Source organism: Myotis nattereri (genome assembly GCF_964212035.1).
Source record: "Myotis nattereri genome assembly, chromosome: 5".
In the NCBI taxonomy this organism is placed as follows: Eukaryota; Metazoa; Chordata; class Mammalia; order Chiroptera; family Vespertilionidae; genus Myotis; species Myotis nattereri.
In genome coordinates, this window is record NC_138080.1 from 23,065,428 (window position 1) to 23,087,685 (window position 22,258).

Consider the following 22,258-nt stretch of genomic DNA (forward strand, 5'->3'; position numbering starts at 1 on the left):
AGGAGGTGAGGGCTGGAGAGGAAAGGGTAGAGCGAGCAAGGCCTTGCAGGCAGAGGGAAGGCTTGGGCTTTTGTGAGCCGGGAATGAGGTAGGATTCTGAGCAGAACAGGGATGTTTCCAGATTCAGGTGCTCACAGACGCCCTCTGGCTGCTGCGGAGGGAGCAGGTAAGGGGCGGGGCATGGACAGTGGTCCAATCAGTCTAATTTGAAGGAAGCACTGAGCAGCTGAGGTGCACTGGCTGTGGGTGTGCGAGAGGTTCCTGCAGCTTTGAACACTCAGTGCTCTGCCTGGCATACCCCCCTCTCACAGTCGCACACGGGCACTCACATTCTCTCTCTCACATGCACTTATCCATATTCAGATGCCACCTCCTCAGGGAAGCCGGACCAGGCTCTGGGTCCTGCCTCAGCTCCCAGAACACCTTCACCCTGTCCTGCCATTGCTTTTACATTGCAAGCCCTCACCGCCTCCCTATAATCTTGGTGTGAGCTTCTGGAGGCATCAGGCTCATGAGTGTAGGTGTGTGGGAAGGGGTACAGACTGGTAGGGAGACAAGCCGGGGGGGGGGTGTGGGGGGGCTGTTCACATGGCACCCGGAAGGTGCTCGGGGAAACGTGTGTGGAAATCATAAAGGAAGATGGAGGGTGAACAGGGTGCACTGTCCTGGGGTGCACGGAGGACAGGCACTGGATTCAAGGACTCCGGGAACTGCCTCCACCCTGCCTCTGAGAGCCCGGTGGGGCCCTCACCTCTGCGACATGATCTTGAAGGCATCCGGCAGGTAGCACTGCACGTTCTCCATCTGGAAAGGGTCAGCGTCGCAGATCTTGTCATCTGTGCGTCCGTAATTGGCGTTTTCCACCATGATGACATCACTGCCTGGGCACCGCAGCTCGATGGGGTAGCCTTCGCATGCCAGCTCCCGGCGCATCAGCCCGAATGGGAGTCCAGCCCGGCTCAGGCCTGTGGGAGGGGGCACATCATGCTCAGGGCACAGGGAAGGCAGTGAAGACCCGCAGAGGAGGTGCCATCTCCAGCTTAGCTGGACCTGGGACACAGGCACAGCTTTATTCATCTGTAAAATGGGCTTTGCAAGTCATTAACCTGCTCAAAAAGAATTTGGCCTTTGCCTCAGGACCTGGGAGGGCCCTCCAAGCCTTTTGAATGTTCAGCCTAATAAGAGTGTCTGTTCACCTGGGGGCCTTGGGCCATGCCAGATCGTCTGTGCTAACTGTTAGGGGTTGAACTGTGCCCCCTCCCCCAAATTCCTATGCTGAAGTCCTAACCCATAGGACCTCAGAATGTAACCGAATTTGGAGACAGGGTCTTTACAGAGATAACCAAGTTAAAAGGAGGCAATAAGATGGGCACTAATCATATATATAAAAGCCTACTATGCAAAGTGTCCCCTAGGGCAGTGGTCGGCAGCCAAATATCAACAATACAATGATTGAAATTTCTTTTGAGAGCCAAATTTTTTAAACTTAAACTATATAGGTAGGTACATTGTTATTAACTTAATTTGGGTACTCCTAAGGCTTAGGAAGAGCCACACTCAAGAGGCCAAAGAGCCGCATGTGGCTCACGCATGTGGCTCGTGAGCCGCAGTTTGCAGACCACTACGGGAGTTCCATTGCTTGCTATGACATGCGCTGACCACCAGGGGGCGGCACAGGAACGAAGGAAGGCCAGGCCTAGGGACCCTACCTGTGCATGAATTTCATCCAATAAAAATAGAAGGAATTTGGACACAGACACACCAGAGGGAGGTCCATGTGGGGACAGAGGGAGGAGATGGCCATCTACAAGCCAAGGACAGGGGCCTGGAACAAATCCTTCCCTTGCAGCCCTTAGAAGGAACTAACCCTGCCAACGCCTTAATTTTTGGACTTCCAGCCCCTAGTACTGTGAGGAAATAAATTTCTGTTGTGTAAGCGCCCATCTGTGGTACTCTGTTACAGCAGCACTACCGACCTAGTAACCTAACAATGTGGTTTGGGTGGGAGCTTTGGGTCATGAAGTATCAGTTGACCTCTGGAGGGACTGGAGATTAAGGTCAGCCAGGTGGGTGATCAGAGCCCCAGGAAAGATGGTGAATCCCAAGGCTCGGGGGACTTCCCAGGCTGGCAGTGCACAGGTGTGCTGCCGCCCAGCATTGCCAGGAGAGTTAACACTGCCCACGACTCCGAGAGGGAGAGGGGGCAACTGCAAGCTCCGTGATGAAACTTGCCTGAGGGCTGCTGCCCCACGCCCCCCTTCTCCTGGGTGATTTTAATCTGCATCAATTCACCGTGATAAACTGTAACTGAAGTTTAACAGCATTTCTGAATTCTGAGTTCTTCTGGCAAACCATCAAACTTGAGGATGGTCTAAGGCAGCGGTCCCCAACCTTTCGGACCTCACAGACCACCAGTGGTCCGCGTCCTTCTAAGGGCGCGGACCACTGGTTGGCGACCGCTGGTCTAAGGGACCCCTGATTGCAGTTAGTGTCCAAAGTGAGGGTGATGTTGGGTGCTGCCCTAAATTCACACCACCCCACACAAGGAGAAGAGGCATGGGGGCGGGGTAGAAACTCATATTCTGGAAGAAAACACAGAGCCTGACTTCGGCACCTCCCAGAAGACAGGCCAGGGGTGTCCCTAGCCCCAGGTCTTCTCGTGCTGCAGCCCAGGGATCAGCAGCACCAGAACCACAGGGCAGCTGGTCGTTCCGAATGCAAACTATGGCCACCTCCCCCCAGGCCTGCTGAATCAGGATCTCGGGGGAAAGCCAGGAGCCTTTGGAACTACGCATCCACCAGCAATTCTGATGCACACTCCTTTGGACAGCCACCCCAGGCCTCAGTTTCCCAATCTGTAAAATGGGCACCATAGCCCAGGGCTGTGCGGTGAGGATTCTGTGCTAGGAATGTTTGTGAAGGAAGTGCTGAGCATGGTACTGCCAATGGTGAGGGCGCCACCAGAAGGGTCCTCCTCATTATCACCTGGGAAACCCTCCCAGGTGTGTGAAAACGAAAGAGCACACCGTGAGCAGGCCCAGCATCGTCACATGTCAGTCCCCATCCTGTGCCGTGTGGGGACTGAGAGCTTGGGCTGATGGGTTTCAATCCCAGCACCACCACTCCCTGGCCGGTGGCTTCGTCCAGTCACTGACCACCTCTGTGCCTGTTCCCCTCCCTCGGGAGCTGACAGCTCCCACCTCACAGAGCCAGGCTGAGGGAGGGGCGCGGTGGATGCAGCAGCGAGGCAACAGGGTGCTAATTACTGTTGCTACTAGGATGATTAAGGCAGCCCGTCTCTGCGGGACAGAGCGGGCTTGGCAGGGCCCACGCCTGCTGAGGCAGCCACCTTCCCAGACACGCCCCAGCCAGGCCTTGCTGGTGCCGGAGGGACGCGGGGATGCACAGAGTGGCCCAGAGGCTGCAGTGTGGGGACCGCTGTCATTTGCAGATGAAGAGAAGGCACCAGTGCACAATGGCAGCAGAGCTAAGCAGGCCTCTTTCCGAAGATCGGGTCCCTCCACTGTTGGCTGGGGACCCATGGAGAATGGCAGCCAGGCCCTGGGGTTTTCTGGGGGGAGTTGTCCCACTTGGGGGGAAGTTTTACATGTGTTCCTCCAGTACCATCTGCTTCCACGGCTAATTTTAGCCCTTCTTGGGTCTGGGAGGCAGGCCGGGGGTGGAGGGTTGGCTCAGATGGGTCCAGGGGGTGGAAGCAGCCCCTCCTGTACCAGCTGGGACCACGGGGCAGGACCCAGATGGGCAGAGAACATGGGCACCGGGCAAGCAGAGGCTACCAGCTGGCCAGAGCAATGCCAAGGCCCTGGGCATGGCTGAACGAAGCCCTCCCTGTGTGGCTCTCTAAAGGTGGGGCTATGGGATGGGGCACTGGGAGGCAGTGTCCACTGCCAGTGCCCTCCAGACAGGGCTGGGAGGGGTGGGCAGGGGGCGTGCCCCAGGCAAGGGCAAGGCCAAGGCCAGCAGGCCCCTTCTCCCTGCCTCCCTCCTTGCTCTGCCCTTGCCCGCCATGGGGACCAGAGCTGAGTAACTGGTGAGGTGGACGGGCGCGCTCGGGGCACTAATGGTGGCATGCACAGGGTCCCGGGGCCGGCACAGGGCCGAGCTGAGCCATTAGTTGTTTTTACATACATGCCAACGGGCACGCTTTAATGAAGCCTCTTCCAGATGTAACCACAGGTACCACACACACGGGCCTCAGATCACCAGGAAGGCCGGTCCCGGTCCCAGGGTGCCTCCGGCTGTCTCCCAGGCTCTGGGACCCCTGGGTGTTGGAGGTGAGGGGCCAGGGCCCCCTCGGTGTTGCTGGCGGGGTGTCACCACCAAGCCTCGCTCTGGCCTGGTTCCTGAGGTGCGGGTGGGGTAGGGGCTGCACCAAGTCGTCCGGAGGCATTTCAGGGCCCCACCCGCTCTCCCGGCCGCGCGGAGGAGGCGCGGCCCAGCAGCACCTACCTTGGGTGGCCGAGGTGACCAGGACGGCGGTGACGCAGAGGCTCCACAGCACGGCGGCCAGGCGGGCCATGGCAGCGGCCGCGGACGTCTTCGGAGCTCTCAGTGGCTTGTGCAGGGGTCCCTGCCCTGCATCACCAGGCGGGCACCACAGCCTGGCCCACCAGCCTGGGGAGGACAGGGAGAGTGAGGGGGGACCATCCCTCCACAGGCCGTGGAGAAGGGGCTTGCAGGCCCGTGAGGGGCCCGTCCGCGTCCAGCACTTCCACCGACAGAAGCCGCATCCCCCGGCCAGAAGCTGCCGGGGCTCACATGCTTTCACCCTGACCCCAGCAGACAGGACAGCCCCCTTGGTGACAGGTGTTGGGATGGCACCAGACAGGCCTCAGACCCTACGTCCTGGGGAAAGGGGCCCTCTGGAGGCCTCCTCCCCGTTCTGAAATCCCACCCTGCCCATCGGTCCCCCAGCCAGGCTTCCTCAGCCAGCAGAGCTCCAGGGTGGGGACCAGGCATCCCGGCTCCCCGTGCAGCCTCCCCCTCAGGATCACGGGCAGGAATCCAGGCCCGCCCCCAGCCCCCCACTTCCTGTCTCTCTCACTCTGGTAGCTGCTGGGACCACAAATTGGGGGCCAGGGACAACTGTCTCCAGGGGACTCGGGGGGCAGGGGGAGGGTTAGTTGGAGACAGGCAGGTGGGGAGGGGGGAGTGCAGCCCCCTCAGGGCCCGGAAGGGTTGAGGGTCGTGCGCCCTGCCCTATAGCGGCCCCCCCACAGCGTTCGGTTCTGGCCCTTTATTTCCTCCTCGCAGTCACTCCTTCCCACTCCCGCTGCCTCGGTTTCCCGTGGATGCTCTTCAGGGTGCCTGCCCACATCCCCCTCGGCCCTTTGCTGTATCTACACCCAGTTTGCCACGTGTGGCCCGGGCCCAGCAGCGCCAGCCTGGCCAGGAACTGGCTGGAAACACGTTCTCTGGGGAGGGCCAGCACCGTGTTTTCACCAGCCCTGTGACGGAGGAACCCCCGCTCCGTCTTCCGCTGTCATCCCAGCCTGCCCCACGGTCTCAGCACCATCAACCACCCAGGACTTCCCCAGGCTCTTACTTCCAGTCTGGGCTCTCTCAGCAGAGCCCAGCTCCTGTTTCCCCCAAACGAAAGCCTGCTGACTGACCCCGCTGGGTCTCGGACCCCTCCTCTGTGCCGCCACCCCTGCCTCCTGCGATTCCTCCACCTCACCAAGCCCTGCCCAGGGCCTCCCTTCCTCGGCGTCCACCTTCTGCCCGCCCGTTATCCACATGGCCACTCCCTCCCCCCCTCACCTCCTGTGGGCCTTTGTTCACAAGTAATGATCTCCGAGCTCGCACGGAATGGCCCCTGCACAGGCAGGGATCCGTGTGTTGTTTCGCTCATCCCCACCCCCAGCTTCTAGCACAGCCCGACACACAGTGGCAAATATCTGTTTGAATCTCAGACCCAAACCTAAGAATCTGCCCCTTCCCTCCCCTTCATGAGCTCCGTCAGCAATCATGTGGGCTCTGCCTGCCCAGGGTCTCACCAATCCGCCCACTTCTGGCCCTCGAGGCCACCACCGGAAACAAGCCACTACCCTGACGCACCGGACCTTGTCCTGGTCCGCCCCCCACCCCCCAACCAGTGCTGAGGGATCATTTAATGACGCAGATCCCTCTGCTCTCCGCTGGGGTCTCGGATCCTCACCAGGGTCGAGGCTGGGGGTGACCTGGGCCACCAGGTTCTCCAACCTTCCATTCCTACAGTGCTCCAGCCGCTTCTCCCCCCAACCCTCCCAGCCGTGGCCGGGCTGTTTCCTCTGCCTGAAACGCTGCCCAGGGTCCCGCATACCTGCTGCAGCTTTCCCCCCCCTCCCCCGGCAGGCCTCAGTCTCCTCTCCTGTGAAATGGGACAGCAACTTCCCAGGAACAGCCCTGAGTCCCGGTGCCCGTGCCTACAGCGGCTTTCTCTGCCCCCTCCCTGCCCCGTAGCAGGAAACCTCCCCTCTGCTGCCCAAAACTGTCTCCTCCCACAACCCTGACCAGACTTGGCCTGTGACACTTTCTGTTCATTTCACAATGTTACCCTGGGGGAAGGGCATTCCTAACCACCTCATTTCCCACCCCACCCCACCTCCCAGCCTCAGGAGGGGCACTGACCCAGGCTGATGGACACTCCCTCCCTGACACAGTTGAACTGGTGAGCAGCTGGTTAATGCTGGGGAGGCTGGGCTGAGGACAGCTAACCCATGTGGGTCTGGATCCTGACGGCCATTTATGTGCTGTGTGACCTTGACCTTGACCTTTCCCCTCCCTGACCCCAGTTCCCTAAGCAGTCTGAGTCTGCGGGGTTCTGGTAAGGACAACAGTCTGCGTAAACAAGCCCGGACTTTGTCTCGGGCGGCGGGTCAGAGTGATCAGGTGGACCAGCTGTCTGTGGAGATGAGAGATTGAAGACAAGGGACTGGCGATTAAGCGGGGGCAGGGCCGGGGCGGGGCTGGGTCCAGGGGCAGGGCCAGGGCGGAAGAGCAAATAAATGTTGACAGAATATTTATTTATTTATTTCTTTTTATTCAGCTGGGACCCGTCAGAGGGTGCTGTCCACAGCATGGCATGAGTCAGGCCCAGGGAGCATCCCTCTGAGAGGGGTGGCTCCTCTCCCTCCTCTAGGCTGCACCCCAGGACTCTGGGGCCCCAGCGGGAGTCCTCAGGCCTCTTCCTTGTCCTTAACCCGCTCTCAGGGATCCCAACCAGCCTCACGGCTTTAGCCACTGTTTATACTGTGACCACGGCCACATTCGAGCTCCAGCCCTGCCTCCCTCCTCACGGACTGCACCTCCATGAGTCTCCACCACACCTTCAGCCTGACCAGACCAAAACAAGGCCCCCAAATCAATCAGTGCATGGTCCGTCCCACCGTCCTCTCCAGTCCTTCGGCCAAAACCTCCGTCAAAGTCCTTTGGCTCCTCTGTCTTTCATTCCCCACATGCAGTTCAGGAGCAAGTCCTGGGTCTGCGCCTCCAGAACATTGCAGGCCCATCCATCCTTGGCAGCCCCCTCCAGACCTGCGCTCGCCGTCTGCCCCGATGGCCCTGACCTCTGTCCTCCTGCACCCCAGCCTCTCTTACTCCCAGACTCCAGGCTCCCCCAGCAGACAGAGGGGCCTTTAAAAAAAATTATGGAGCTATATCATAAAATCACTCTTTTTAACCACACAATTCAGTGGCATTAATTATATTCTCAATGCTGTGCCACCAACATCATTATCTATTTCCAAAACTTTTTCATCACCCCGAACAGAAACTCTGTGCCTCTTATGCAAAATCTTCGTCTTCCCCTCCCCGCAGCCCGACAACCACTAACCTGCCCTCCGTCGCTATGTACCTGCCGGTTCTGGACTTTTCGTAGCGATAGGATCATACAGCCCTGTGCTGACTTCTTTCACTCAGCGTTGTGTTTTCGAGTTCATCTAAGTTGTAGCATGTCAGAGCTTCCTCTTTATGACGGAGTAATATTCTGCTGGATGGACCACCTTTTGTTTATCCATCATCCAAAGACGGACACTGGGTTGTCTCCACAGAGGGGTCTTGTCAAAGGCAATCTGGACAGATCGCTCCCCAGCTTAAACCCCTGCACCAGCTCCGGCTCCACGGCCCATGAGGCCACACGTGCTCTGACTCCTGCCCCCTCCCCGCATGCTCCCGCCACCGGTTCCCACCACAAGGCCTTGCCTGTGTCTCCAGCTCCACATCCCTCAGGTCTCAGCTCAGATGTGCACCCCTCAGAGGCGCGGACGGGCCTCCAACGCCCTGGATCACAGCACCCCGAGTCTGTGCCTGCCCACCCGGTCCCCGGCATCCTGTAACCTCCTAGGTCCTGTTTCCTTCTTGGTAAAACGGGGATACCTCACAGGATAGCCGAGCGATAAGGTGGATTCATTCATGTGAAACGCTTAGGGCCGCACCTGGCACATGGTGAGTGCCGTGTCCCTGCAGCACGTCTCCCCAGGTGACTTTACCTGTGTAGCGTGGATTGCGTTTGTACCCCCAGGAGAATGGAAGTTCCTGAGACCGTCTCCTGGCGCCTGGACATGCAGTAGGTCCTCAAACAAATATTTACCAAATGAACTAAGATGAGTGACAAAGGATGGTAGTGGGGGCAGCTGGAGACGGGGCATGTGCCCTGCAACCTGGGCCAAGTCTGGCCCACACTGGCGAGGCACCAATGCTTCAGGGGGACAAAGTGTCCCCCAAGGGCTGCCCTGCTGCTCCTGAGGGCTCCTCCCTGGAAGCCCAGGAAGCCCCATGCACACCCAGAACCGGCCCCAGCTCAGGAGCTCGGCACTGCGGCTCCCGTTCCCTCCCTTCCTGGCCTGACTTCGTGCCCACCTTTCACCTGACACCTTGTGCCCACCTAGGTGGGAGGCCAGGCGTGGGTATGTGGGAGCCACCTTTGAGACCCAGGCCTGATCATCCCTGGGACCTTCAGAGGGGTTATTTTGGATTGAATTTTACCCCCCCCCCCAAAAAAAAGATATGCTCGAGTCCTATCCCCCAGGACTCAGGATGGGACCTTATTTAAAAGAAGTAATCAAGCCTAGCTGGTGTGGCTCAGTGGTTAAATATCGACCTGTGAACCAGGAGGTCCTGGTTCGGATTCCCAATCAGGGCACAGGCCTGGGTTGCTGGCTCCATCCCCAGTAGGGGGTATGCAGGAGGCAGCCGATCAATGATTCTCTCTCATCATTGATGCTTCTCTTTCTCCTTCTCCCTTCCTCTCTGAAATCAATTTTTTTAAAAAAAGTAATCAAGTTACAATGAGGTCCTTAAGGTTGGCCCTAACCAGTAGGGCTGGTGAGGACACAGACATGCCCCTGGGGAGAAGCCCACGTGAAGATGGAGGCAGAGTCGGGGTGATGGTTCTACAAGCTAAGGGACGCCAAGGACTGCGGCAGCCACCAGAAGCTGGGGAGGGGCCCGGGATCGATTCCCGCCTCAGAGCCCAGAAGGAACCATCTCTGACAACACCCTGATCTTGGACTCCCAGCCTCCAGAACTGTCAGAACACACATTTCTGCCATTAAAGCCGCCTAGTCTAGGGTACTCTGTCCTATCGGCCTAGGAAAGTCACACAGGGGTCAGGACACATGGAGGCGGGAGGCAGACAGGGGCAGGACCCTGGACTGTGCAACTTCGGGGAACCTTTCACAAACTGCAGGGCGGTGGGGGCTGCTGGCATCTCCAGTGCTTGAGCCACCCGAGATGCCAGGCATAGCAGCTGGCACTGTGCCGTGCGAGCACCCCACCCACGTACCTCACCTAATCGTCCTCAGGACTGAGTCAAGGGGGGTAACCCACATTTTACAGATGAGGAAGGTGAGGTCCCAGGGAGACCCAACTGCTAAGGGGGCTTTGAACGCAGGCAGGCTGGCCCTGCAGGCTGGGCGCTGAGAACTGGGGAGACCCTGGGGGCCAGGAGTCCCCCTCCAGGCTCCCACTGCATTTGTGTGATTGAGAGTCCTCAGCGCTGGACAGTCCTGGAGGTTCCACTCTCTTCAGGGCCAGGTGAGCCTGGATCTGCATCTGTCGCCAACCTGAACCTCAGTGACTGAGTGGCCCCAGCTGAACCCAAGCGAAACGGGGCTCACTGCCCTCATGCTGAGGGAGGGAATGGGCCTCAGGCGTGTCCGGCTACCAGGTCAGGCAGGTGGCCCACCTGCCTCTCACCTGCCTCAGTGCTGGTGCCTGAGCACCTGATCCCATCGGTCTCAAATCAAAGAGTGGGGGTACAGCGGGCTACCCAGTGGTGGGTGTTGCAGCCCAGGCTCTGTCCTCGGGTGCCCTGGGATGGGGTAGTCAGGTGACAGGAGAACGGGAAGCTGGAGCAGAGGGGGCGCCTCCAGCTTGCCCTGGAGTGCAGGTGCCATAGCAACCCTCTGTGCTCAAGTGGGTGGGAGTCTGAGTGCCTGAGGGGGGATATGACAATGGGGTGTTCAGCCCTTAGTGCCCTGCTCCACACAGCATCCCCTGTTCCATCCTTGGCAGATTAAGCCCTCCCCAAACTCAGCCGCCTGAGAGCCCAGCTCACAGGCCCTCCTCCTCCAGGAAGTCTTCAGGCATGATAGAGTGGGGAAGGGGCAGGCCCTGGGTCTGAATCTGCTGTGGTGCCTTGGGCAGGGCTCTTGGCCTCTCTGAGACCATTTCCCCATCCCTATTCCAGGCTAACAGATCTACCTCGCACAGACAGAACCACTGCCCTGAGAGTGCCCAGGACATGCCCTCCTTCCGGAAGGGAACTGTGGGCTCAGGGAAGGCAGGATCCCTGCTGAACATTCATCTTCCCATCCTCCCACATTTCAGCAGCAGGCAGCTGATCCTCCCAGGCGCTCAGTAACTGTACAGTCATCCCGGAACCCTCTTCTCTTACCCCTACATCCAACCCCAGCAGCTCCTGTGGCCTCCCCTTCAGAGTCTGTTCACTTCTCCCCACCCCTTCGCCACCTCCCTGGTCCAGTCCCATCATTTCTCCCCCTGCACCAGCCTGGTGGCCCTCTTCCAGGTCAGGGAGGCCCTGCTGGCCCCAGCACTCCTACGTCCCATTCTGGCTTTTATTTATTTATTTATTATTTATCTTTATTGATTTTAGGGAGGAAGGAAGAGGGAAAGAGAGAAACATCAATTATGAGAGAGAATCATTGATTGGCTGCCTCCTGCACGCCCCCTACTGGGGATCGAGCCCGAAACCTGGGCATGTGCCCTTGACTGGAATCGAATCTGGGACCCTTCAGTCCGCAGGCTGACGCTCTATCCGCTGAGCCAAACCAGCCAGGGCCCGTTCTGGCTCTTTAAAATCCCACCGCACTCCAGCCATGCATCTTATTTATTTGCAAACACCACTGGGTGGGGTCTACCTGTCTTGTAAGTTTTAAAAGATAATGTTGGCTGCTGAGTGGCACTGCGCTGCAAAGGAGTGGGGACTGTTCAGAGTATCCCCTTTCCCCAGGGGCTTCCCCCTCCATTTGCCACTCCCACTCTATTCAATCTCCACCCTATTGCAAAATGAAAGCCCAAGCATGTCCCTTCCTGCCTGCAATCCTCCATGGCTCCCCATTGCCTCGCAGTCCTAATGTAGAGTCTCAGGCCCTGATCTCCTGCCACTTTGTCATCACCTACTCTACTCTGTCCTCCCAAGGTGCCTGTTCTCAGCCCCACACCCCCACCCCCATATCTATCTATCTCCTCTCTCTCTCTCTCTCTCTCTCTCTCTCTCTCTCTCTCTCTCTCTCTCTCACACACACACACACACACACACACAGTGCTGGGCCTCCCACTCTCTTTCCTCCCCAGGCTCTGCCTACAGGGTCTGCGTAGGTCTCTCCCTATATCCACATTTGCAGTCCACTGGGCCTCCACCTTTTGCTCCAGGGAAACTACCATCATGGTTGCTTGGTGCTCTGTTGCATGCCTAGGCCTGGGCCAGGAGGGTGTACTTGTTTAATGAACTAAGACAAAACAAACCCAGAGAACAGGTCATCCATTCAGTGACTAGTTACCCAGAGTCACAATTGCCTTGGGGGAAAATAAGCCTGAAGGGGAGAGCTGGAGGTGGAGGTTATGGACAGGAAATGCCTCTCTGAGGTGGTGACATTTTGGCAGAGGTCTCAGGGAGGTGAGCCATCCCACCAAGTGGCAGGGACAGTATGTGCAAAGGCCCTGAGGCAGGATGTGGAATGTAGCTTCGCCTGGTGAGAGGGGAAGAGGGGAAAGAAAGGGGGGTGGGAGGTTACAGGGCAGACCATGCAGGGCCTTGACTTGTTTTTTTTTTTGTGGTTTTTTTTTTTCTGAGTGAGATGGGAGCCAGGGAGGTCCTGAGTAGAGAGAGATGGTATCTGACTCAGGTGTTCACAGACTCCTGACGGTAAGGGGTGATTAGACTGTGTGTGTGTGTGTGGGGGGGGCTGGTGGGAGGCCTGAGAGTGGTGGGTGCTCCCCACTCCCACCCTCTTCTTTCCAGTCTACCCACTGTCAAAACCAGAAACCTGCAGTTTCTCCCATCCCCCCTTTGTCTGCCCTCCGGCCAACCATCCACCAACTCATGTCAACTCAGATTTCAAAACCTCATACCAGCCCATCTCTAATGTCTCCAGGCCCTCACTGCAGCCCTTGCCTTGACAGCTGCCTCCTCTTCCTGCTGGCCTCCTGGCCTCCCTTCCTGCCCTCTGCAGTGCTCCACACAGCAGCCAAAGGTAGCTTATGCCGGGCATTCAGACCCTGTCCCGTGGGCCTTAACCCTTCCACAGGTCTCATCCCCAGGAACAAACAGAAGCATAACCTCACACACTCAGTCCTTTGGCCCCTTAGACCAGCGACCAGCCTCCAGCCTCCAGCCTCCTCTTTGCATGCCCAGCCTTGAAACATCTTTCCTTTTCCCCTTTGAGCAGTGGTTCTCAACCTTCCCAATGCCGCGACCCTTTAATACAGTTCCTCATGTTGTGGTGACCCCCAATTTCATTGTTACAAATTGAACATAATTTAAGCATAGTGATTAATCACAAAAACAATATGTAATTATACATGTGTTTTCCGATGATCTTAGGCGACCCCTGTGAAACGGTCGTTCGACCCCCAAAGGGGTCGCGACCCAAAGGTTGAGAACTGCTGCCTTTGCGACACCCCCCTTCTTTCTGACCTCAAGGTGGGCCCCTCCCTCCCACGCTCCTTCCCTCCACTTTATCCTTCCTGCAGGCTGGCCAGGCGAGGCTCCTGTGTGCCCCACCACAAAGGGTGGGACCAGGGTGCCAGCAGCCCGTGTGTGTGTGTGTGGGGGGGGGGGCCTGGTGAGGGAACCCATGTGACAGTGGGGAGTGAGCACAGGAGAGCAGGGAGGGGGGAGGGCAGGGAGACTGCACTCACCCCAAATGAGGCTGCCCCTCTGCTGCTGAGGGTGCACCCCCGGGAGCCCCAACCTCCATTACCAAGAGCAGTTTGGGGGTGCTCTATGGCAGGAGTTGACCACCTAGGGCTCGGTTTCAACCTGATTTGAACAGCCAGAGAATTAAGAATGGTTCTGCCACTTTAAAGGGTTGAGAAGAGGCAGGAGGAGAACAGGCAAGAGTTGGTAAGTGTCCCACAAAAGCCTCCAATACCTACATCCGGCTCTTCACAGAGAGAGTCTGCGAATCCCGGATCTAGAGCAGTGCCTCTCAACCCGGTGGGGGGAGAGGTGATGGGGAAAGGGGGACCAATTTTGCTCCCACCCTCAGCCACTTGGCAATATCTGGAGACGTCTTTAGGGTGTTAGGTGTGGGCATGTGTGTGGGAGGAGGGGGGTGCTACGGGTATTTAACGGGAGGAGGCCAGGGATACTGTTAAACGTCCTATGATGCACAGGACAGCCCCCAACAAAGAATGATGTGACCCCAATGTCAGGACTGCCATGGCTGAGAGACTGCCCAGGGCCCCTCACCTGCCTGGACCACCTCCCCATCAGCAGACAGGAGCCCTGGGTATCTTAGCCTCTGAGGAAGGGGCCTTGGTATTTTTAGCTTTGGGGGGCTGGGGGCAGGGTTATTTTTAGCCTCAATATCTATTTATTAAAATTTTTATTTTCCCCAAATTTTGGAGTTGGAGGATGGGAAGGGGCCTCTACTTGGCTAGGTCCCCAGGGCCAGAGCAGACCCAAAAAACAGGTCCCATTTCATGAGAGGCTGGCTCAGTACCAACCCCCCCCCCCCGGAGGTGGGGGAGGGGCTGCTCAGGCTTTGACCTTGGGGCTCCTACACTTGGCAAGGGCAGGCCCCCCCCCCCCAAAAAAATCCTCCTCTGGGCTCTAAACTCCATAGCACACACAGCCCCACAGGGAAGCACCTGCCCACTCACACACCCTCGCCCGCATGTACCATGGAGCCACCTCGGAGACAGTCTGCTCAGGTGTGCCCGGGGGCAGGTGCAGAGCTGGTCTAGCCTGGCCTATGACAGGCAGCCTTCAATTCCCCTGAGGGGTCCAGGGCCATGGCAAACCCTCGCTATGCACAAGTAAGGGAGTTGCCCAGGTCTCTGGTCCATTATGAGGCCACCTCCCATTCACTCAGGTGAGGTTTCTTGAACACCTACTGTGGGCCAGGTAGTCTAGGCACCTGGGATCCAGAAACAAAAACCAAGTAACAAACTCCCTGAGCATTCGGATCCTGGTCAGGGAGACAAACAATAAACAAAGAGGTGGGACAAATCAGGAAATTACAGAGTGTGGGAAAAGCCATCTGTGCTATTGAAAGTCAAGGGAGTGAGTGAAAGGCTGCAATTTTAAACAGGCTCCATGGGGTAAAACTTACTGGGGAGGTGACCGCTGAAGCAGGTGAGGGAGCAAAAGCCTTGTAGATATCTGGGTGAGGGCCCAGATGGAAGGACAGCCAGTGCAAAGGTCCTGGGGTAGAATCATACTTTGCACGTTGGAGAAGCAGCAAGGAGAGAGGGGGCAAAGGGGAAGATTTTGGGGAGTTGGACCCCAGGACGCCCAGGCCTGGGATTGCTGTAGTGCTCGAATGCAGGGGCTGCTGCCCGAGTCTGGGGCTTTTCCTCCCCAGGTGGGACCCTGGTTGCTCTGAAGGGGGAGACACAAGCCTTCTCCCCAACTCCTATGATATGAGCCACTGACTGAAATCCTTTATGTGTCAGTGGACTGTGAGCTCCATGAGGCAGGACCAGGCCACTGTCCCCATGGCATTCCCAGCAGGGCACCTGATGGAGAGGCACTTGGCAAACAGTCACAGATTGCCTAAAGAGGCGGCCTGGCCTAATTCCCAGGAGCCCAGGATACACACACCTGGGTACCTACCTGCAGGTGCACATAGGATACACATAGCTGCTCACACGTGGAGCCACACACACAAACACAGGGCCAGCCCCTCTGCAAAGCTCACCAACACCAGCACACAGGAGTCCCCTATGAACATAGATCAGCTTGATGACACGTGGCCACGCTGGTTCAGCCAGGTCACCACCCCATCACTCACAGAACAGGTACACACAGGTGCAGACAGACGGACGGCGGACAGGACTAGATTTCTCCCTCCCTGGGACCCCACTTTTCTCTTTCATTAGGGTGGCCAACACCCCGCCCAGGAGGGATGCTGGCTCAAGCACGCACCTCCAGGGTCACTGCGATCAGGTCTGGTTCCAGACCCAGGGAACCATCTCGGGAGCCCCTCCTTCCACCTCCCCACGGAGGGACCTGGAGGAGGGAATTGTCTGGCGTCTGGAAATCGGATCCGCGAGAGGAGCCCACACAGAAACCAGAGCCTTCCGTGTCCTTGGCCACCCGTCTGACTGGAGAGGTAGGAGTGGGGCAGAGACCCCGATGGAGCTCCCAGTGGCCAGCAAATGGGGGGGAGGACAGGGATCCCACTCCCATTCCCCATTAAGGGCACTCACTCGAGGGCATAGCAATGCAACTTCCTGGGATCCAAAACCCAACTCCAGATGCCCACGCTGGGGCTGAAGCGCCACACCATCTCCCATCAGCCGGGGGCGCAGGGAGGGCAGACACGTAAGATGCAGGTGACACACAGCCCTGCACACAGGTGTTCCGTCCGGAAGCCCAGGCCTTGATGCAACCAGTCTCAGGAGCCGCCAGGCGCCTGCCAGCCCCTCCCCAACATACTCACGGGGTCCTCCTTGGATTCTCCCTAGGAGAAGGGGTTCCCCAGGGCAGGCTGGGAATAGAACTGGGCTTTGAGTCTCCTGCTTTCCACCTCCTCCCTACAGGGCCCACAGCCCAGATGCGCTGGTCCCCAGCTCCCCACCCTCCCCCAATCCTGGGCACCATCTCCACACCCAAGGGCAGACATCAGTGCACCATCAGTGATCAAGCCCTAAGCCAACTCCCCACTCCACGAGTGGGGTTTGGGACCAGCGCCCAGTGGAGGGAGGGCAGGCCTGGCAGGGCACTGGAGAGCAGGAGTGACAAGCATGGGGTGCGCTGAGGCCCTGCAGGAGGTCACTGAGATGGAGGAAGAGGAAGGTGTGGATGCCAGCAAGGGGGCTGGCATTGCCATGTGCACAGGCATGCGTGTGGCTCAGTGCATGGGTGAGATTATCGCCAGCCAGGGATCGAATTAGTTCCCTTTTCCTCTTTCCAGATGATTTTTCATCTCTGTAATTAATGGGCAAGTCAGTTCTGAACAGCATGGCAGGCAAATTGCTAGTTAGGAAAATCACGGATAATTTTCTCGATATGATAATGAAGGTTGTATTCCTTCTCTTATTCTCCCCCTTTTCATCCCACTTTTAAGTAATAAATTCAACATTAGTAGGAAGGGAGTAGGGAGGAAGGAGCAGTCAACCGGCCGCACAGCTGGGGCCTGACCCGGGCCCACCGGAGGGAGCCCTGAGCCCCTGGCCCTGGGCCGGCAGGGTGACAGCCGGTCCCTCTGTGGGGCGCCCTGACACCCAGTGATCAATGCGGGGTGCCAGCCTGGGAGACCCGCGAAGGGCAGGGTGACAGCCCGGGTGACAGCCCGGGTGGGGAGGTTGGGTCTGGGTCAGGCTACAGGCTCCGCCAGCCCCCGAGGAGCGAGGAGGGGAGACCAGAGGCCTCTCCCAGCAGCATCTGAGGTCAGCGGGCCCCGAGCACACATCCCCGCAGGTGCCCCGCACACCTGGGCCCACATCGTCCAACCCCCTCTGGACGGTGACTCCTGGCAGCCGAGGAAGCAGAGCAAGCCAGGAGGCAGAGAGAGCGGGAGAGAGATGGAGGGAGAGGGGAGAGAGGGAGGGAGGCGGGCAGAGGCGACCAGCCATCTTGGCAGCCATTTTGCGCCCCTCCCCCGCTCCCCTCGCACCACATGTTTGGCTGTGGGCAGACGAGCCCAGGCTCAGGGTCCTGCAGACCCGGGAAGAAAGGGGGCCCGGCCTCAGGCGGCGGCCAGGACTTGGGGGCAAGAGGCGGACAGTGCGGTGCAGCGAGGCCTGGGCAGGATGCGCCCGGGTGCTGACCGAGCCTGGAGAGCGGGACCGGGATGCTGGCGGGGCCACGTACAGGCGGGTGCTGCCTTTAGGCGGGGGCCGGGGGGGGGGGGCGCTGGGAGGCATTTGCTGGCCCCACCTGGGGCACACACCGCGCTCCCCACCCCCTTCCGGCCCAGACTCCAGTCCCAGGACTCTCAGGTGGGAGGATGGCGATGGAAACCCCAACACCTGGTGTCGGGAGTGGGCTCGTCCTCGAAGCCCGAATCCTAGTGGGTCCATCCTGACAGCTTCCCACGCTCAACGGAGCGCCACGGAGAGACGACGCTGCCGGCTGCACCGCTCCTCCCGACAGCGGCGCCCAGACAGACCCCTCCCTACACCCCGCGCCTCCGCTTCCCGGAGAAAAACAACCCCCGGCCCGAAATCCTGCGGTGCTAGCCCTCCGCCAGGCTCCTCCGGGGCCCGGGCCCGCGCGCGGCGCGCACACGCACCCTCCGGCTCCCACCCAGACACCTACACAAACAGGGCGCCAGGCACCCGCGCGCACACGCACCGGGGACACGCAGGCACCGCCGCGCCGCTTCCCCACAAAGGCTGGTGCGCGCGCGGGCACACGCAGCCACGCGCGGGCACACTTGCCGTCCCCTCCCCCCGCAGGGTCCCCGCGGCCGGCCATCTGCACCCCGGAGCGCCCGGCGCTCCGTGGGGGCCGCTCCCCCCGGGCCCATCGCCGGTGGGGGTGAGGTGCGGGCCGCTCCGGATTCCCTCCGGCGCCGGTGTGGTGACCAGCGGCTCCAGAATCCCCTCCCCCTTCGCGGCCCAGACAGACCCAGGTTGCCATCCTCTCCCTCCTGGCCCGCACACCTGGCCCAGGTGCGGCGACCCTCTTGCCCGGGGCCCGCAAACACTCACCTGTCCAGCGCCGCTCTGAGCTGGGCCCTGCGCGTCTCTCCTGCGGCTCCGCGAACCCGGACCCCCCGCCCGGCACATCTCCCGGAATCGGGGCGGGGGGGAAACGGATGAGGGGTGGCTGGGCGAGGGCGGCCTCCGTGTCCCCTCCTTCCTCTGGCCCAGCACCGCCGCCACCAACCAAATAAAAAAAATTAAAAAATGAGGATCACAGAGCTCCAAAGGCGGGCCCCGCGCGGCGGTGGCGGCTCGAGGTAGGGGGCGAACGGGTCCGCGCCCCTCCAGCGGAGGGAGGCGGCGGGGCGGGGGCGGCGTCAGAGCTCCAGGGGCTGGGGCGAGGCGGAGCCCCCCGAGGCGGTGCCGGCCGCGGCCTGCATCTCCCCCGCAGCTTCGCGGCTCCGACGGAGGTGGCACGTGTGCGCCCAGGAGACTTCCCAGCCCCCCCGGACGGGGGCGGCGGCGGCCGCCGCGGGGTTAACGGGGCAGCAGGGGCGCCCCTGCAGCCCCCCGCCGCCCGGCGGCGCAGCTCCGGGTCCCGCGCTGCCCCATCCGCCGGGGCCTCCTCGGCAGACAGCGGGGCGGGGGCGCCGCAGCGCCAACAGCTCCCGCGCCGACGGCTCGGGCTCCCCGCAGTGGCCGTGGGGGGCTCAGGTGGGGGGCGGGCGGCGCGGAGCCTGGCGGGGGCGCGGCTGGAAGCGGGCGCGGCGGCGTCGCGCCCCCGGGGCGGCCGGAAGGGGGGCGCCGGGCCGGGCCCGTGGGCACCGCAGGACGCGCGGACCGAGCCGGCGCCGGGCACCAGCAATGACAAGCCGCCTGTTCGCCCCGCTCCCGGGCGCACCAGCTCGGGGAGGGGGACGGCGGGAGCAAGCAAAACCCGGCCCGGAGCCACAGCCCGGGACCAGCCTCTGCAACCTCCCCGGGCGCACCGAGGGCCGGCCGGAAAACCCGGGCTGGAGTTTTCTCCCCTTCGCCTTTCCCGGCCCCCCTGGGAAAGCGGTGAGAGGAAAGGCGAGGTGCTGGATCCCAGCGTTGGAACGGGGAGTGTGTGGGGAGGGTGGCGGGGGGCTGGGGAGAGAAAGGCGCAAGTACGACCCGGAGCGGATTATGCAGGCAGGGAAGTAAAGGAGAGGCCAAGAGCCCAGTGCGAGGAGAGATGAGGGATCAGGAATGGGTATGCAAAACCCGGGTCGGATTAGGCAGAGACGGGAGGAACAGGGAGATGGGGAGCTGCGACACGGCCAAATGCACGCGGGGCACGAAAATTTGGGGCCGGATCCTTCCTCGGGGAGACGGAGTAATGCGTCATGCCTAATGCAGTGGAAACGAGTAAGACCTGGTGTTGTGTTCCCGGACCTGTGCTTGCAGGGGGCTCCAGGAGGGGGCCGTTCGGTTGCTGAGGAGGCGTAAGCTACCCCCAGCTTTTTGGCTGCGACGTGCAAGCGGGAGGGGCAAAAGGAAGTCTGGACCCCGGCAAGAAGGGACCTGGAGCGCTGGCTGCACCGGAGCGGGAAGGTAAAAGCGGTTTCAGGATCCAGGGGCAATGCGCCGGCGTGCGTTGAGGAGGCTGCCACTCTGGGACTATAGACCTACAGTGAAAGGCGAGGAAAGACCGCAAAGCCAGGACTGGAGTCACCGGGACGGGACAAGACCCCAGCAGAAGATCCCGGGCGACGGGACAAGGGCTTGGAGCTGACCGAGCACCTGGAGCAGAGGGAAGTGTTAGGGGGAGGTTAGTATCTAGAAACGCCTCAAACGTCTCACTTTGGGGGTGGGGGGCCGAATGATGAGAGGGGAAAAAAAGGAAATTTTAGGTTCTTGGCAAGAGCAAAAACCCGGTACGGATTTGCACAGCCTAACAACTACACTGCAGCTAACCGGACTTGAAGAAGTAAGGCGAGGGACCGGCGAGGTCCTAGGCATCTGGCTGAGTGAGGCGAGGGGCAGGTTTTGGGCTGGGGCTGCAGCGGGAGCCCCGCACCCCCTTTCCAGTCCGATCTGGCTTGGATCCCTGGAGCCATCGCAGTGACTGCCAAGACTCAGAGTGGGGGCTATAAAACCGGGACCCAGGCCAAAAATAGACACTTCAGCAGAATAGACAACTCAGTGCACGGTGGGGGCTGGGAGGAAATGAGAAGGGAGAAGAGTCCTGGAGAGGGGAGTAGCCAAAAGTCCTGAGCAATAAGATCCGGTGAGGATCTGGGGAGACAGACCTGGGAGTCTGGCTGCTGGCTCCATTTTATGAAAGATGGGTGCAACTCAAGACGACTGATGGATGGGGAGGAGCAAACACCTGGCTTTGATCCTTGGGGAAAGGAGCCCATCCAAGTGAAGCCTAAATAGTAAAGCGAAGTCCAAAGCAAGGGCTGAATCCTGGCGGACCCAGGGTGGCCATTAATGGGGTGTGAGGAGTCTGGCAGACAAATCCAGATTTGAATGACAGAGGAAGGAGGTGAGCTAAGGTTGGGGAGGGGGACAAACCCAGTCTGTCTCCAGAGAAGAGAATGCATTGTCAACCAAGCTTGGTTCTGCATAATAGGGGAGGAATAGGGAGAGTGTGGAAAAGGCAGTGGGAGGGGTTGGATAGCAAATACACACAATTTGGGGCAGAATTGCTTGGGAACTATGAATGTCTAAGAAAGCCGAAGTGTATTAGCATGGCCTCTAAGAATCGCTTCCGAGAAACATGCCCTGGAAGCTGAACTTAGGGAAAGGCAGAGCCACTAGACTTGCAAGCTGGCTGGGTGACCAGGGGTAACCCCTGTGGCAAACCCCCACCCTCCACCCTCTTTTATGAACAGCCTTCAACTTCAGGACTGGGTAGGGATTCTCATAGCCTGGAACCTGGGTCACAATTGTGCCCCAAACTTCGAGGTGGAGGGTGTAGATGGGCCACCTTCATGCTCCCCAACATGGCTCCAAAGCTCCGGCCTGGATTCTGGGTGGCCAGGCCAGACAGCGGAATCTGAGGGACCAGATGGGAATGAAGCAGAGGTTGATGCTTGCAGAAATGATCCCATCCGTCTATGTTTGGCAGCAAATCTATCTATTATGGGGTAGGTTGGGGCGCCTCGATTCCGCACTTGGAGATATATCAACAGCACCTGGTAGGATCCATGAAAGGCCTCATGGATGCTGGGGAGTGAGTACAGTGCTTCAGGGGCAACCAGGACACCCACCCACATCCAGACAGCCAGCTTCCTATAAACCAGCAGGACTGAAAGGGGGCGGGGTGGGGGACTGGGCGCCTCCAGCATCCTCTGGCTCCAAGCCTCCCCCCACCATCCCACCCTCCGTCCCTACTCAGCCCGTCCACCTCCCCCTGCGGACCCCAGGAACCTATGAGCTTGCCTAGGAGGTGGTTCTAACTTGCATTCTCCAGAGGCTGCGAGAAGGGGTGGCTGTTATTTATATGAGGGATAGCGGTGGCATGCTTTAAGGAACCCCTGGCTCAATTTGGAAAAATCCCCTCCCAGCCCCGCCTCTTTCTCCGAGCACCCCTGGTCGCGACTGGGATCTGTTCGCCAGCCTGGTCTCTGACCTCGTGGGCCAGGGGCTCAGGAGGCGAAGGATGGGGAGAAGCTGGGGTGCGGAAGAGCCGGCACCCCTGCGCCCAGACCCTTGGCTGCGCAGCCGCAGTGGAAGCCTCGCCAGCAGCTGGGCTCCTGGAACTACCGCGTCCTTGCGCGCCCGGGCGCCCGGGGCCCCTCACCGCGCGGGTTGGTACCGTGGCCCGGGCGCCCTGTTCCCTACTCCAGGGCGCACCCTACCTTGTGTCTCCGACTCTCCCGCCCAGAGCGCCTCGAGCCTTTGGATACCCATGTCCCGTCCACCTTCTGTGCACCCGGTGTCCCCACAGCCAGGATGTTCCGTGCCTAGGACACCCCGCGTTCTGATCCCCCGTGTCTTGGGGCCC

At 59.8% G+C, this 22,258-nt stretch overlaps 1 protein-coding gene across 1 annotated transcript in view; it reads right to left on the bottom strand.

Moving 5' to 3' along the window:
- ADGRL1 (adhesion G protein-coupled receptor L1) overlaps positions 1-18,440 on the bottom strand; it is a 41,501-nt gene extending 23,061 nt beyond the window's left edge. The window contains exons 1-3 of the mRNA XM_081091459.1: positions 18,349-18,440; positions 4,471-4,635; positions 752-965 (exon numbers count right to left, since the gene is read on the bottom strand). Of these exons, the coding sequence (XP_080947585.1) occupies positions 752-965; positions 4,471-4,540 (284 nt within the window). The 5' untranslated portion in view covers positions 4,541-4,635; positions 18,349-18,440. The remainder of the gene's footprint in view (positions 1-751; positions 966-4,470; positions 4,636-18,348) is intronic.
- Between the last annotated feature and the right edge of the window lie 3,818 nt (positions 18,441-22,258).